This window comes from Brachionichthys hirsutus, chromosome 13 (assembly GCF_040956055.1).
Source record: "Brachionichthys hirsutus isolate HB-005 chromosome 13, CSIRO-AGI_Bhir_v1, whole genome shotgun sequence".
Lineage (NCBI taxonomy): Eukaryota > Metazoa > Chordata > Actinopteri > Lophiiformes > Brachionichthyidae > Brachionichthys > Brachionichthys hirsutus.
Genome location: NC_090909.1, coordinates 10,433,796 through 10,450,280, shown reverse-complemented (window position 1 = coordinate 10,450,280; position 16,485 = coordinate 10,433,796). Strand labels below are relative to the sequence as shown.

At 42.6% G+C, this 16,485-nt stretch overlaps 1 protein-coding gene across 2 annotated transcripts; it reads left to right on the top strand.

The window, feature by feature from the left end:
* The first annotated feature begins 1,291 nt into the window (after positions 1–1,291).
* ak2 (adenylate kinase 2) lies at positions 1,292–8,512 on the top strand. Of its 2 annotated transcripts, XM_068747093.1 has the most exons (7): positions 1,294–1,480; positions 2,286–2,411; positions 3,213–3,323; positions 5,006–5,100; positions 5,440–5,512; positions 6,736–6,949; positions 8,319–8,512. In XM_068747093.1, exons 1-7 carry the CDS (start codon positions 1,394–1,396, stop codon positions 8,324–8,326), a joined length of 714 nt encoding a protein of 237 aa, XP_068603194.1. In that variant the 5' UTR covers positions 1,294–1,393; the 3' UTR covers positions 8,327–8,512. The 2 variants fall into 2 exon arrangements, with proteins under 2 accessions (XP_068603193.1, XP_068603194.1); XM_068747092.1 differs by lacking the exon at positions 8,319–8,512 and having other exon boundaries at positions 1,292–1,480; positions 6,736–6,990.
* The last annotated feature ends 7,973 nt before the right edge of the window (positions 8,513–16,485 follow it).

The window sequence follows — 16,485 nt, the reverse complement described above, 5'->3', positions numbered from 1 at the left end:
TATTTCCTGTCTCGTTCCTTAAAACAGAAGTCTATCCACTGTGGCCATTTCACTTCCCGTTGGTTTGTACATACCTTTGCAATTGCACTGAAATCATGATTGGTACAAGAAATTATTAGTTTTTTTTTTGCCATACTCTGATAGATGGATACCCGTTCCCGTCTTTTATGACTGGTGGAATTTGTGCTGTCAAACAAATGGATAATACTTTAAAATAATGGAATAATACTATCATTACTGTGCTCATATACTATAGATTGGACTTATCAAAATCGAAGCAGATATTGTGACTTTTTCAAATTAAAAGTCCTTATTTTATGTTGTTTTCTCTTGATTTAATTTAAAAAGAAATCTTATTCTTACAATTGCAGAAAACTGATGGATGTTTTTTCTGCCTAAAGGTCACAAGCACACAAAAATATATTTTACGAATGCATAATTATTCACAGGTAAAAACCATGTTTAGCAAACACAAAACTGTAGCAAAACAATGCATTCTGATTTATAATACAAAAAGTGCCTATTAAGTAAACAAACTAGAAAAGCAAAACGAGAGCCCAGACCTCCGCCAAGCAGCTCATTCCCCTCAGAATTAGATTTACACCGTCCACATGTTGATCTGGATCATCATCAAAAGGTTATAATTTGTTCTTGGTATGTTTATACACCAACCATGAAAGGTTTTGACTGACTACATGATCAAGGCTTTCTCTGTTACTGGTAACTTAATCTCAAAGACAATAGATTTGATTGTGGGAAGTAAACCTTGAGGTTTTTTTAATTCCAGTACCAAGATTTAGGTTTATGATTTTTTAACTATCTGTATAAACCTTTGAAATCAGGATATTATGACTGAAAAATAGATAAAAATGTATTTTCATCTTTTCCCCCCAATAAATCATCCTATTCGCAAACAGAGCCAAGAAGGCAAAAACACTTATTTAACTTATAACACTATTATAAAAACAAATTACAGTACAAAAACTAATCATAAACAATATCGCAGTCAGTAATGCATTTGAAAAGGCACTTAATCCATACCGATTGAGCATGAACATAAATGAAATGGTTTTATTATTTTATTATTCCACATATAACCTCCTTACACTTGAAGGAGGTTTTGAAGGTTAGCCCGAGTTGAAGCTCTTTTCTGGACGTCACGCAACGTGACGTCTCACGATTCTCATCCAATCAGTGGCTCTTTCGCACTGACGGACCAATGGGGCAGCTTGTCAGGTTCCGTGGTTTCCATTGGTGGGCGGGGCTTACTTATCGAACAGCAGCAGGAGGCGGAAGCGTTCCCTTCCTGATCCAACTTGGCCGAGCTGTCACTCACCGGAGAACGACACGGACTTCACGGAAGTTTCTGCGCGGGTGGTCTGTGAGGACAGCGATGGCCCCCAGCACGCAGCCGAAGGACGAGCGGGCGGGGATCCGCGCCATCCTGCTGGGACCGCCGGGAGCCGGGAAGGGGACTCAGGTATACTGTACAAGAAACACGCAGGAGGCTAGCTGTTAGCTTTTAGCCATTCGCGCATGGCCGGTGTTAACAGTAGCTGATGCTAACGCTAACCCTAATGTTTTCAGCTGTACGTGAAAAGCAGAGAAACATGTTAGCCGCTGTCTGACGCTGTTTCCCGGGAGAGTCTTTGTCGTTCTTCGTTGACGTTATATTTTTGACATTGTTGGTGCTTTTCAGTCTGTGCTCCAGTAAACTGGTGTGAATGTTCGGACTTGGCAAACCGTCCCGGTGCTAGTGGGCCGTGACGCTTCCTTCTACCCGGTCACGTTACCGGAACCCGTTCCACAGCTTTCCCAGCTTGCTGTTAAACCTGTCCCAAAACCTGCAAATGTCTTTCTGCCACTGAAGAATAAGAATATTTAAAGCGGGTTATGTGAGGGGACCTCAGGTGGGAGTGGACCAAGGCCTGTTCAGGTCGATCAGCTCATCATAAGGTGTTAAATGGAGACATGCAATGTATTAATAATTTAAGGGTGATTAACATACCTGTTTCACTTTGTTCCAGGTGTATTGACTAATGTTTGTGTATAAACCCCCCCCCCCCCCCCCCCCCCACATCAGAGGGATGTCTGTTTGTGTCCTCGTGAGCTGGATCTAAACTAAGTTATTGTTAATTAATCATGATTTATAACTAGTTGTATTCCACACTGGCTACTTGGAGGAAAACGCTGACTCTTTATGTCATTTGTCTGGTTGTTCGTACACATTCAAATGTTTGAGAGGTGTCGTGGTTAAAGGGAATAACGTCTCCACGCTCCTGCAGGCCCCTTGGCTAGCAGAGAAGTACTGCGTCTGCCACCTGGCCACCGGGGACATGCTGAGGGCGATGGTGGCCTCGGGCTCTGAGCTCGGCAAGAGGCTCAAGAAAACCATGGATGCTGGCAAGCTGGTAACAATCACGCTTCTCATCCACTGAGCATTCCTCTTTCTTTGCTCTTTAGCTCTCGCTTCACGTTAATTTTACAAGCCTTCGTTTGAAGTTCTACAGGTCTCCCGTTTAGTCTTCAGTGACATTTAGAGCAGCAGTCCCCAACCACCGGACCGCGGCCCGGTACCGGCCTGTGAGGCATTTGTTACCGGGCCGCACAGAAAGAATAAATCATTTAGATAAATTCCGTTGTATTGATTATTAGATTCTGACAGGTGTTTTTATTTTTTTTTAAACGCCAACGTAACATGTAACATTTTCCTGTGAATCTTCACACGCCACAAATTCCACGAATGTGCGCGAGTAGATATCTGTGTAATAATCGGTTAATAGTTGTTACAAGTGCATAATATAAGGTTTAGTGGTTATTATCCCCCCCCCCCCCCCCTCCCCAGTCATGGAAAAATTGACCTGCATTAAACCAATCCGTGGCAGGAAAATGGTTGCCGACCCCGTCTAAAATGTGAAAGTCCAGAGGATGGTGAATCGGATCTGATTTATTTTAGTTTCTAATTAACTTTCTACAAAAAAAACCTGATTTTGATTTTATAGTCGTTTTTCTTTTAGCAAAATTAATGTCTTCTGGTGAAAAAAATGTATAAACTTGTTGCAATATTGTTACTATTTTTGCATTATTCTATTTTTTGTGTCAACATAAACAAGTCTGCTTTGGGTTTTTTTGCTTGATGAAAGTACCTTGTTGTGTCTCACATCTTAGTGTGGAGTCTGTGCAGGTGAAACGAATACTTTGGTTCCTCGCAGGTCAACGACAACATGGTTGTGGAGCTCATAGAGAAGAACTTGGATACGACAGGCTGCAAGAACGGCTTCCTGTTGGACGGCTTCCCTCGCACAGTCGAGCAGGCAGAGATGGTTGGGATGCGTCTTAATCTTGTTACTTCTCTTATGTAAGGTTGGGATAGTATAAATATATATTTTTTTGCTGATTTTTTTTACCTGTAGATGTCACACATGACTCAGCGTCTGCTCCATCGGGCCTCATTCGCTAATAAATGTGTAGAAAGTATACGCAAAATCACTGTCTGATTCATAACAGGTGCGCACCGTCCAGTTATATCTCACTGTTTTGCACCTGTTGGTGAATCAGAATCATTCTAAATTGACAGGCTTGTGTCCGCAATCCACAATCTGTATAAACCATGCCCACGTTCCTCTACATTCTATAAAAGGGCATCCGTTTGATGCATCAAAGAGGACGGCGAAACGGTTAGCGAGTAGTTGTGAGCGATGGCCTTGAAATCAAAAGAAGAATTTCCCTAATGGCAGAAATTGAAGTCACCGTTTCAGAGGTGGAATAAAGGAAAGTGTTTAAAAGCGTTTCCACTCGAGTATTGATGGGGAAAAAACCAAAACCTGAGCTTTGACCAGAGGCTGTCAGTGCAGTTGCACATGTTGGCCACCCCGTGGCGCTGGTCTACAGGTTTAAATTAAGAACAGTCATTTATTGTACTTGTATGCTCATATATATGTTTTTTATTGTAAGTGAATTGGTCAATTGTAGAATCAAGATTTGGTGGTCATTTAGTCAACTCATTATTTTTGCTGTTTGATCTTTAAGGTTGTTAGAAATGAATGTAGTTTCAGTACATTGTACATTTGTGTTACGTTTTTTAGGACACTGATCCTTATTTATGCCTGTGCATGGTCTGAGGCCGTTCAATTTTTTTTGGGGAGAGTCGGAACAAATTCAAATAACTTATTGATGAGTCACAGATTTGTGGGCCAAACGTTCCAACACTAATTTGTGTTGTGAATGAGGCCCATTTAGAGCAGTGGATCAACTCTGACGCATCGTGCTTTATCTCTCAATACAAGTTAATGCTAGAAAACATTTCCATCAGTTCTTCAGCCTAGTGCAGTTTTTAGTAATTAGATTTCCAGCCTGTACGTGAACCGTGCAAATCAATACATTTTACACAGCTGTTTCTGTTAAACAATAAGAGCCTTTTTAAACGGTGTGTGTGTCTATGAAGTAATGAGTGGGCTTTTAATGTGAAATGGGTACAAGGTGTGTTGCATACTGGAGTGATTTGTAGTCATTTTAGAACAACTAACGTAATCCTTAAATGTGAATGTAGGTAAGAAAAGAAGAGCAGCAAACGGCTTGGCGGGCGGTTTTCCACGGTTTCTAGTGTTGCTGCTTCATACTTGCCACATTCATTGATTTTGTCATTGAGCTCTTATTTTTCCTATTTTGTTTTACTATTGCACTCACGGCACAACGTAAGGCAGGGCAGATTTGGCATGTTGCTGAAAATATGGGTGTAAAATAGACGGACGGGAAGTGATAAGTCTCATAACGACACATTGGAATTGCATCATCACAAAGATGGAGCAGAGCGAAGTTTTCTGTGATCTAAAACATTTAATTTTATCTCTATAGCGACAGATCACAACAAAGTCATCTCAAGGCACTTTACAGGAGTAGCAGGGAAAGTCAGAACCCAACTTGACCCAAAAGAGCAAGAACTTTGGTGATGGAGGCAAGGAACAAATTCCCTTTAACAGTTTCACCCTGTCTGTGTTTATTTCAGCTGGACGACTTGTTGGAGAAGAGATGCGAAAAGCTCGATTCTGTGATCGAGTTTGACGTGGACGATTCCTTATTGGTCCGCAGGATCTGTGGCAGGTAGGAGTCGCCTTGGGAAGGGGGTTAATTTAGACGGAGGACTAAAATAAAACTTTATTATGCTTTCCTTTGTGTTGAGATGCTCTCCGTTCTGTCGGGATTTAAAATCTACCCAAGCAGGCTGATCCATGCGGCTGCATGTTTCTGACAGGAAGTGGCATCATGACATATTGTGATATAAAAAAAAAAACCCAGGACATTTAATCAGATACTGCTGCTGCTGCTTCAAGCCCAAGCAGAATATCTAATGGAGTCACACTGTGCAACCTTCAACTGTCCTTCTCTGCGCTCCTGTCCTCGTCCTGTCCTCCTCGCTGTCTCTCCCCCTTATTTCCCTAGACTAATTCATCGGCAAAGTGGCCGCTCCTACCACGAGGAGTTCAACCCCCCCAAAGAGCCCATGAAGGATGATGTAAGTACCTGTAAGCCCACTTGGAAACCACTTCTGCCTTAACTACCTCAAATCTCTGATGACAAACTGAGTCTCAGATTGAAGAACTTCAGTGCATTCGGAATATCTGAAATATTTGGAACATTTACTGTAAAATAAATACCTGTAGATATTTCTGATTTTAAAAGGCCTCATATTTTTATTCAATTTAAATACATCACAAAAGAACTGAAGTGCATGAAACTTTGAGAGAATGTAAAATCTTTGACGCAGATGAGTAGGACTCGATTGGTATGGTCTGTCCACGTCCGTGCTCACCCCTGGGCAGGAACTCCACGCATGCACATCGTAGAGACTCTAAATGAGTGCATCATGTTGGTCTCTTCAGTTACTGGTAATTGATTTTTAGGCACATTTTGACTGACACAAAAACTTGTATCATCAAGATATCTTAATCGGTTAGAAAGGATTTGCCCATCGGTAGAAGGATGCTGAGGATGGAACCGCCAGGGAACAGGACTAGAGGACGACCCAGGAGGAGATACAAGGACGTAGTGAGGGAGGACATGAGAGTGGCTGGTGTTGGGGAGGACGACGCAAAGGACAGGGTGAAGTGGAGAAGGTTGATTTGCTGTGAAGACCCCTCAGGGGACAAGAAGAAAGTACTGTAGTAGTATAGTAGTAGTAGTAGTAGTAGGTTAGTGAGGATTTGCCCTTTATTGAGATGATCCGCTTCCATTGTTTCATATCAAGAGGCTGATTGAATACTCTGATTATTATACACAGATGCAATGAAAGGCCGCTCTGCAATGTGCAGCCAATCACGCAACACCACAACAGCAATCATGTTCAGCCAGCACCTTGACACGTTACACCTGTCGGGTGGATGAATTGTCTCCATCAGTGGCAAATGGTTAGTAGCATGGATTACAACAAATGAAATCTGAGGGAGGAAACAGAATTGCCCGGTACATTTTTCGATTCTTGTATTGTTCTAGTTTAATTTCCCTTTTCTTTGCGTAAATAGCGTGAGCAAAAACGCAGTTCCTTTGAAAGTAGGCTTTTATTTATAAAAGAAAAAAGAGTGCAGTGAGATGAAGGGAGATAAGATGTGAGCATTGACCTATTTGTCGCCGCCACCTGAAACTGCCTTTGTTCTTGTAACGATTTTATCATCTCACTTCCTTTTTTTGCGTCGTTGCCTCTGATGCTCTTCTAACGCGTCTTTCCTCTCTCGCCTTCAGGTGACGGGCGAGCCGCTCATGCGCCGCAGTGACGACAACGAGACGACGCTACGCTCCCGTTTGGACGCGTACCACCGGCAGACTGTCCCTCTGGTGAAGTACTACAGTGCCAGGGGCCTGCATGCATCCATCGATGCCTCTAAAAGGCCAAATGCAGTCTTCGCCTCCATCGTTGCTGCCTTCTCTGCTGTCACGGAAACCCGCGCGGCTGCCTGTAAAGACCAAGTGATATTCATTTAAAAGCCTTTCTTCTTTCCTGTACCTCCCCCAGTGGGATTCCTTTCTTTTACTTCTACAGTGACGATTATTAGTGGCAACAAAATAATATTTCAACTCGTTGTTGCATCAGCGGTTGAGAATTCTGAAGATTCCCCGCTTTGATCCGTGCTACGGAAAGGATTCAGCGTTGTGTTTCGGTTTCTCTTCACCTTCAAATCAGTCTGAACAAGTCCATGTGGAACTGATCAATAACAAGGAACCAAACTGCTGCGTAATGCTACTGCTAGTTGAGCTGGTTGGGTTTGCGCTTGGTCAATGAAAGACGTTTTCCTCCTCCTTCAGTCTCTGACTCTTGTGCACAGATAGATCTCCTGCTTGCTATATTTCATCCATTGCTTCCTGAAAGTTAAAACCCGGATGAGGTGAAAGTGGCAGTGTGTGGAGATCCGTAAACAACGGGAAGTTGTGTGTTTTGGTTTGGCTGTAGTTTTCCTCGGTGGTCAATGACACTTCTCTGGAAGACGATCAAAGTGAAATGTATCCCAGAACCTTAAACCCACAGTTTAACAACACAACAACAAGTTTGAACAAACTAAAAGCTGCAAAGTATCCTGATGTAGCTTCAGATATAGCAGCAGAAACGGGGCGGCTTCCAGACTCCAGACTCTGACTGTATTGTTTTTGATTCGTTTCATTGTAAATCTGTAGTTTGTTTTCTAGTTTACAGATATTATTCCATTAATAGTTAGAAACATTTTGTGAGTAAATTCAATTATTTGACTCTGTCATAGTATTTTAATTATTACAACAATTACTATCAATTATATATTATAAAGAACCAACATTTTGATCTGTGATCTAAATTGGCTGCTTCCAGCAATCAGTTATTGGCCTTGTAGGCCTTATTGACCTTAGAATTCCAGATCAGAACTTCCTGAGCCATTAGGTCCCTTTAGCAACGCGTGTCCATCGGCGTTTGGGACCAGTGGACACACGTTGCATACAGACTGCATCACGTTCAGCTGTTGAATGCTGATGTCTTTCGTTGTGATGAAAAGTAGCCGATGATTGCATGACTCAGCCCAGAGTTGATCGGCTCACTATCACTTTTGTATATTATTTATTCTGAAAGCTGAAGAAACCTTCAACGCTTGGCGGAAACTCTTGTTTTAGTTCACACCTGAATGAAGGAGACTTTTTGTAATGTGAACAAAAGCACTAGATTCACGTCTCGATAGACAACGCCGGCGCTCTTAAGAGTTCCAGCGTTTACATAACCAGTGAATTATTTTTAATGATGAAGGTTTTATTTTTTATATATAATTCAACCAAAATATTCTCCCCATATCTCCCTTGTCTTCCAGCTGGTTGAGTCCTGATCTGCTCCATCCCTGCCAAGGACAAGGATTGCAATTGAAAAAAAGAGGTTGGGCCATTGGACAAATGGAGGAGAGGATTACACTTTATAAGTTAAGGTTTATTATTGTGCTTTGGGGATTGTAGATGAAGAGCTTCTACTTGTGTCCTGTACCAATAAACTACACTTTCCTCCAACTCATCATGCTTTGTGGATATTATGCGTGAGTTTCTCTCGATATTGTGGATCCATAGTAACGCAAATCCAGTTCAATTTCTGTTGTTGCAGTTCACCAATGTAAGCACCAGGGTTTGATTTTTTTTTCCATGATAATTTGTGTCCTTGGGCATAAACCCTATCGTGACTATAATTTATTTTTACCTTTTCTGTTTTGAGACGTTTACACAAAGATGTTTCATCAGAAAAAGGTCTAGATTGTATCTTGAATGTAATAAAAGTAACCGGTAAACATTGCTGTCAAATGCAAGGTCTGAACAATGTTAGTAAGAGTAGTATACGTACAAGCATTAAGAACTGCAGTAAAAGTACGTGTTGTAACCTCTGTAATGCGGTGATGACCTCTATCAGCCAAGACATTTATTTGATTGATCTATTGAGAACCGTAAAAAGCAAAATGTGTTCTCTTTGCTTGTTTATTATATATATATATATATACAGTATATACTATATTATATATACTGTATTATATATTGTATATTATATATAAAATCACATAGTTGGCTTCCTTCTGAGTCACCAACAAACACGCACATCCAGTGTTCCGGTAAAACGACCTGATAGCGGAGTGACGCTGCGGGGCGGGGTCTGTGTTGCGTACGGCGTGACGTCACCGACCGGGGCTTTCCTTGTTGACGTCAGCGTGGAGCGGCAGTCGGTGGACGTGAAGGGAAGCGGAGCCGCAGAGATCAGAGCTTCATCGCTGCTCTCGCGGGGTGCGGGAGCATTTCAGGCCGTCGTTAGCCACCGATCCCCCCACCGATCCCCCCCCGAGCCCGGTAGGAGAGGCGGCCCCGGTGCCGGAGGGCCGCTACGAGGAAGCTGTGGAAGAAACCCGGTCCTGCCCCGCGGTGAGTGCTGTTCACCGCCATAAGCCCCAACACGACCGCCTTTGATTATTCACGAGCGGGACGGCTACGTTTTTCTGTGTCTGCCGGTCAGGAGGGCCAATTTAGAACAAAAAAAACCGGCATATTATGTATAAATAATCAAATAATTGGGGTAAAATGCTGCCAGCCACAGTACGGTCAGTGTTCGAATCCTTCCCTTTAAACATTCCTGGCTGCCACTCCCTCCCTGAGCTGAGGACATGGTGTGTGTTCATAGTGGGGACTTTAATATGAAAACAAGGGACTCCATCTCAGAGGAGAAGAGATCCTGATAGAGGAGCCCCAGAGAAGAGGAGAAGAAATCCTGATAGAGGAGCCCCAGAGAAGAGGAGAAGAGATCCTGATAGAGGAGCCCCAGAGAAGAGGAGCAGAGAGATCCTGATAGAGGAGCCCCAGAGAAGAGGAGAAGAAATCCTGATAGAGGAGCCCCAGAGAAGAGGAGAAGAGATCCTGATAGAGGAGCCCCAGAGAAGAGGAGCAGAGAGATCCTGATAGAGGAGCCCCAGAGAAGAGCAGAGAGATCCTGATAGAGGAGCCCCAGAGAAGAGGAGAGATCCTGATAGAGGAGCCCCAGAGAAGAGGAGAGAGATCCTGAAAGAGGAGCCCCAGAGAAGAGAAGAGCATCAACAGTCCTCGCAGGCATTTATTGGTTTTAGCAGGATGGAAAAAGGTGTGCTGACATGTTCCACATTCATTTAAGGGCATGGCTGCAACTTGGAAAATGGGTTGATGCTGGAAACACGACCGTTGTGTTCCAAGTCGCTCCCTGGATAGGAACAGCAGCGACTGGTGAGGTGGTATTTAGCACCTGGTCAGTCGTTGTAACTAACGGGCTCCATTGTGGCGTCGATTCCATTCATTTTGTTGTGTAAATATTTGAAAGGTCAGAAGACTCTTTGAGCTTTCACAAAGCAGAGCTGTTGCAAATATCTATAACATCATGAATCACTTTTTTTTTCTCCCTCTGGTGGAAGCGAGCAGTGCAGAGGAACGCAGGAGCGTTTGGCCCCTTTTCTCAATGAATCAGAAACGCTTTGGCAAAGACATTTGATATGTGCCGATATCGAGATCTTTATATTGTGGCCATATTTGTGCTGATGCAACACAGCAGTGTAGCGTCACTGGACAGAGGTTATTGTCGTTGCCCATGTTTGCTTTGTCTTTTGGTGTGGATGGATTTCTCAGAGCTCGGGGGGGGGGGGTTTAGATTTTAGGCAGGCCTAGAAGAGGATCTAGAGTTTTCTTTCTCTCCTAGCTGCTTGAGTTTTTATAGAGAACTAGATGATACTGTTTTTTAGGCAGCAAACCGACCAACCAACCAAACCGGTCAAGGCAGCTGCCCGCCCACTATGAGGCTCTAGTTCTGTTCAAGGTTTCTGCCTGTTGAAGGGAAGCTTGTCCTTGCCTTTCTGTGGGGCAAGTTGGGTTCTGTAAGAGCAGGTCTTTCCCTGCTCCACCTGGAAAGTGCCTTGAGTTATGCAAACCAAACTAACTTGTATTGAGTATTTGCAAAGAATTCAAAGAAAAAATATTTTCAGATGTGAATTGACAGGAATGTACAGCCTTAATTATGGATGTGAGCTCAAACGCAGATTCTTTTTGTGCTTTTTGGAGCCGCGACTCTTTCACATCGAACCATGACCTCATCCAGAAGAGGTTCGGGTTCCCGTGTCGTTACGTGGGCCGAGTTACGGATAATAGCTGGGAATCACAAGCTCATTGTGCTGCCGTTTCCTCTCTGAAACCTGACTCGACTCATTCGCTTTAGTTCTGATACTGCAGCTCACCGTGGGCGTGCGTGTGTGTGTGAGAGTGGGAGAGAGAGAGAGAGCGAGCAATGTGTTAATGACAGTCAGTGATAAAGAGATAAAATACGCAGTATTTACAGTACGTTTCTGTATTCTGCCACCCACTGCATTTATTTATTTATCTGTATTATTTTGAGCAGTTTGCCCTATTTTGGATAAACGCAGGTGGGTTTGAGTATTTGGTCGCTCTGGTTAACTACTGGAAAATAAAGTACTTGTTAAGGCTCATTTTGGGAATGTTGGTATTCCCAGTTCATGGAACATTTATTGGGAACGAGTTTTATGAGTCGGTGGGTTTCAAATGTTGAAACGTTTAGACATATCAACCAAAATGTATTAAAGTAAAACTGCTGGTCATTTTAATTAACAAAGTGTTGAGGTGACTTATTACAATCAATACTGCTACTACTACTACTACTAACTATTCAAGCTTAAAGGTTTTGGCTATGAAGATTAACTTCTCCACATTTTTTGCAGAAAGCACAGATCTGGTTGCCATGACAACATCTCCAGCAGAGGAGAAACCCCGCTCACTAGCAACAGAGCTAGCTGGAATACAGAGCTAATGCTTTGCTAGTTTTGCTAAATGTGCACGCCAGCGAGCTTCCAACGCACCTCTGCGTGAGTCAATAGTGTCCGACACTCAGAGGCGTCCGTGCGGAAACTCGCCCAGGACTTTTAGTTCCGCACGGAAATCGCGCTAGTAATAAATTTAATGAGAAAAAAATGCATAAAACCGAAACGGTACACAAGTGCACCGAACCGGTTCAATACATTACGTGAAGCCTTACACCCCTAATGAATAGAATTGTTAGCAGATACTGACAAGGATGGATTATCAGGTCACATCTGGATCACAACTGATATGACTTCCGCACCCATCGCTGCTTGTCTCACGTTGAACTGTTACACTCTGGCTCCCACCCCATATCAGCAGTAATATGGAAACTATTTTATCATGCTCAGATTTAGTTTGTAGTTGGGGGGGGGGGGCGGGCAATTAAGCACAGGTTTGAAGATAAAACACACACACCGACCAAGTGTGTGTTAGCTGGGTCCTCAGGAAGAGGTCGGCACGTCTGCTTTTAGAGCTGCTTTCATTATCTGTGACGTTACTCCGCCGGCTCGCCCACACAGGCACATACCAGAAACCAGTCGCTCTGCTGACCACAGCTCTACAGCTCTTCATGTGGGCGGCTCTGCTCTTCAGAAAGCATTTTTCTTTTCTTTTTTCAGAATTATTGCAGTCAGCAATAAGTTCTTCATGTCCTACGTGACGGCAACTTCAACGGAAGACTGATTCCTTTCCTTTTTCTACTTGAGTTACATTCAGGTCGCTGGAGACGTACATTTTCTCATAAACCGTCAATGAAAGTGAAATGAAATTGAATTTTGTGTATTTGTCTTCTTGGTCTTCCTCTGCCCTGGACAGGTCCTGGTTTTCCACTTTTTGCTGCAAAAAAAGGGCAAAAAGTCAGAAGAACATGGGAATCTCCAGTCAGCTGATCCTCTATGCAAGCTTTATAAAGTCAGAGCCAGAGGAAGGATGAATAATGACAGGATGAATAATGATGGATGAATAATGACAGGATGACTGAGCTGCATGGAATCAAAGCTGGTTCCGGCTGTCTGGTGACCTCATTACCACCAATGTGATGTTTTTGGAGTGATTCTTCCATTTTTTAATGAACATCCATGTTATTTGCTGTGAAAGAGAGACCACACATTGTTTGATAGCATCATGTGACATTTTAGGCTAAATCTGTATTATGGTAAAAGTGCGAGCAGTAAAAGCGATATTATTATAGTAGCTAAGACTACCTCCAATGAAAGTAGATGCATTTAGTGGTTCTGGGCGGTCGAGCAGGGTGAATGCGTTCGGGGTGAATGCGAGCTATTTATTGTGCTCTACTGGGAACTTGTAAAAAAGCCCAGCTTCCAAAACGCAGTGTGTTTCACGGGAAGGCCGGGAGCTGCTCCAGCTGAGGCTTTAGTGTCCGTTGTAAATGTGCATGGGGCTGGATTACATTTTACCCATGCTAGTGCCAATGCACCGTTAGATGTTAGATGCGAACACGCCAACCGCAGAAGGAACATGATTTTATTTAGCTGTTCTGGCACTAGCATATAGCAGAGTCACGAGAATGGCCGTAACTGCGGCGCTGCGGTTGTGCTTTAGCTGTCGGTGCAAATGCTGGTGTGTAACTGTGGGCCGTTGGAAGAGTGTGTTTCCTTTCTGCATTATTAACTAACAACAGGTTCCTAATTAGCGGTTAACTGATGGAAGCAGTTGTGCAGCAGGAGGCTGCAGTGAAGTCATGCTGCACATCATGAATAGGTGCAGAAGCGGGAGGTTCACGCGCGCTTCGTTCTGTTCTAATGTGTCTATGCTCACTTTAAGTGCTATTGGTTGTGCGTGTTCCTGTATTTTTAATCAAATGCTCTCACAAAGATACGCAATTGGAGGCGTTTGCTTGACCTCCCTTCTTCAAAAAGGACGACAAGCCACTAATGATGAGAATGTGTTTGTTGTCCATAGAAACTGTACGTACCTCAGAGATGGAGGGTTCCCACGACAACTGAACAATGACGACTTTACTGCTGTTGGTTAAGTGCATGTGTAGAAATAAACCCCCCACAATATGTTGAACCTTTTACCAACCCACCCTCCTTCTGTATTGCTCTTTCCCACACGCCTACAAACACTTTCTGTATTCTAATACAGTGACAATAGTGTATATTTCAAAACTTTAACAAAAAACACAAGTAGACCCAACGTGAAAGCCTCGCACGCTGATGCTTACTGGTGAATAGCATGCCGTGTACAATCACACGTAGGTGCTGCTCTTTGTGTTTTCCAAATGCAAGATCTATTTCAATATGTGTATTATAGCACCTTAACGGTACTCTATTTTATGTTGCAATACTGTGTTGTAATATGTGTTTTAATTAATTTAACTATCTTTACTGTTTTATTTTAGCCTAGAATATGCTTATTTTATCAATGAAATAGTAAAATAATGGAAATTTAGCAGCATGTTAAAATGAGGAAGAGGCATATGTTGTTGTTTTTACCCCAGTATTTGTTAGCAGATGGTCTCTAACACACACACACACACACACACACACACACACACACACACACAGACAGACACAGAGTACAGGAACACTTAGTGCAATCAGTGCCTTTCTTTATTTTTTGTGACTGCAGTGAGCGATTTATTGGATATTAAATGTTTTACAGTTTAGTGTTCTTTCATAAGGAGAAAGTAATCATTGCTACAAATTCTTAACTTATTTGTTGAGTCTCAGTTTGTCTTCAGGCCGGAATCTGTACTCAAATTATTAATGCACATCAAGAGCAACAGGTGTTCGTTTAATGTGTAACGGTTCATTTGCATGTGGTTTTTCACTTTTCTTTTTTATAAATCATGTTGTACCTTTTTGTAGATCTGAAAGTGGCATCAGCAACTGAAGCAGAAGAAAATAGAAGCTTTAAAAAGCAGCCCAGTACGGCAGTCCTGTTGGGAATATCATTGGCGTCAATGACAGAGGAAATACCTCAGAACGTACACATCGCGTCCCTGATTTGATATGTTTAGGATTTTCAGCTTGATCTAATTTTTCTTATGAACCCAGTTGTTTGTTTTTTACACACCATTCAATAGAAGATTTTTTTGTGCCGTGGTCTGGAAGCTATTTCCTGGTGCCTGTGTGTTAATGACAGTGGCTCTGGTGGAGGTCTGCCCTTATTTACAAATGCACCCCCTTTATTGTGAGAAATGCTTGATGAGGTTTAACTAATTTATACCACATTGGTCCAACATGGAAGGGCAAGAGGAACCAAGTACGGTATTTACACACGTATTTAAAAGTCTTTCTACGTTCTATTTGCTAAAATCTAAATAAACAACCTCAAGTTGGTTATTTAGCCCAAAAGGGCCATTTATAATTATGTAAAACAGCAAATCCCCTCATTTGAAAATATATATATATATATTACCAGACAAAATGACGTAAACGATGAACTGCGGCTACAATCTGTCAATCAATTGATCATTTCTGTTTCTGCCGACGCTGTTTGTTTGTACACTCAGGTGTCAGTTGATCAGTACATAATAGAGTACCGGTATGTAGTATAGAGTAATAGATTCGTAGTAGTAGTTCTGCTTCGTTTAGTTGTCGCACACGTTGCTGTTTATTACAGAGTCTGCTGTAATTGATACAGAACAAACAGTCAGAACAAAAACGGACCTGTAGGACCTTCCTTGATTGTGTTGTTCCGCGTGCGCTGCCAGTTGCAGCACGCTGGTTGGAGACGCAAGGATCTCCAAGTGCTGAGACATCGTTCTTTAAAACGGAACAATGCGTCTCGCCAGATTAATTACAGAACACACCTCTCGCTCTTTGTTTCTCTCTCGTTCTGGTTTCGGCGAAACCCATGACGAACCTTAAACTGGCCCGTGTGGATTCTTCGTGCTAGTTCGAAAGAGTGGCACTTTAAAAATCCAACAAACACTCAGGATAGAAAGCTCGGCTGGTGTCTGGAGGCTACTGCATTTATTACACCACGAAAACTAAAAACAACAACCCTGAGCCAAAGGATTTAGATTTTCTTAGAACTCTCCCAGAAGCAAGGCTGAAACGCTTACTGGGCCATTGAAAGGGTTAATCAGCACAAAACACCCTGCAGATTCCCTGTCAGTCGATCCATTTAGAATGTACACGTCAACACCTTTACCTGTGTGCAGCACTTACCTCGGATCTGCCCTCCATCCAGACTCACACCTCAGTTTACCGGATTCTTTTCCATTTGTTTCTCCCCCATAACACTGCAGACAATCCGACCAAGAAAGGAACACAAAGATAAACTTACAGGTAGAATTATTTTTGTTAATGGAAATTACCGGTACATTGACTCCAGTATTAAAAAAAGCTGAAGCAAAACGGAGCTGAAGCTACGTTATCTGCACGTACGTCAGAGTTCTATTTCAATGTACCTTCTGACGAAGAAGGAAACAGATGATGGAGAGGATTGTGATACAAGTTTTAATTCTTATTTACCAAGTTATGAAAGAAAGGTGTCAGATATGAAGGCAGACAAAATGTGATCATTATAAAAGCACAAGTGTTATGCAATTATGCAAGTGTTGATGCAAAAAGGTTACTCAGAACATCGTGAGACATTTTGCTGACGTTCAAACAGACAAGCCGATGAAAGACGCAACCTTCTTGGTGG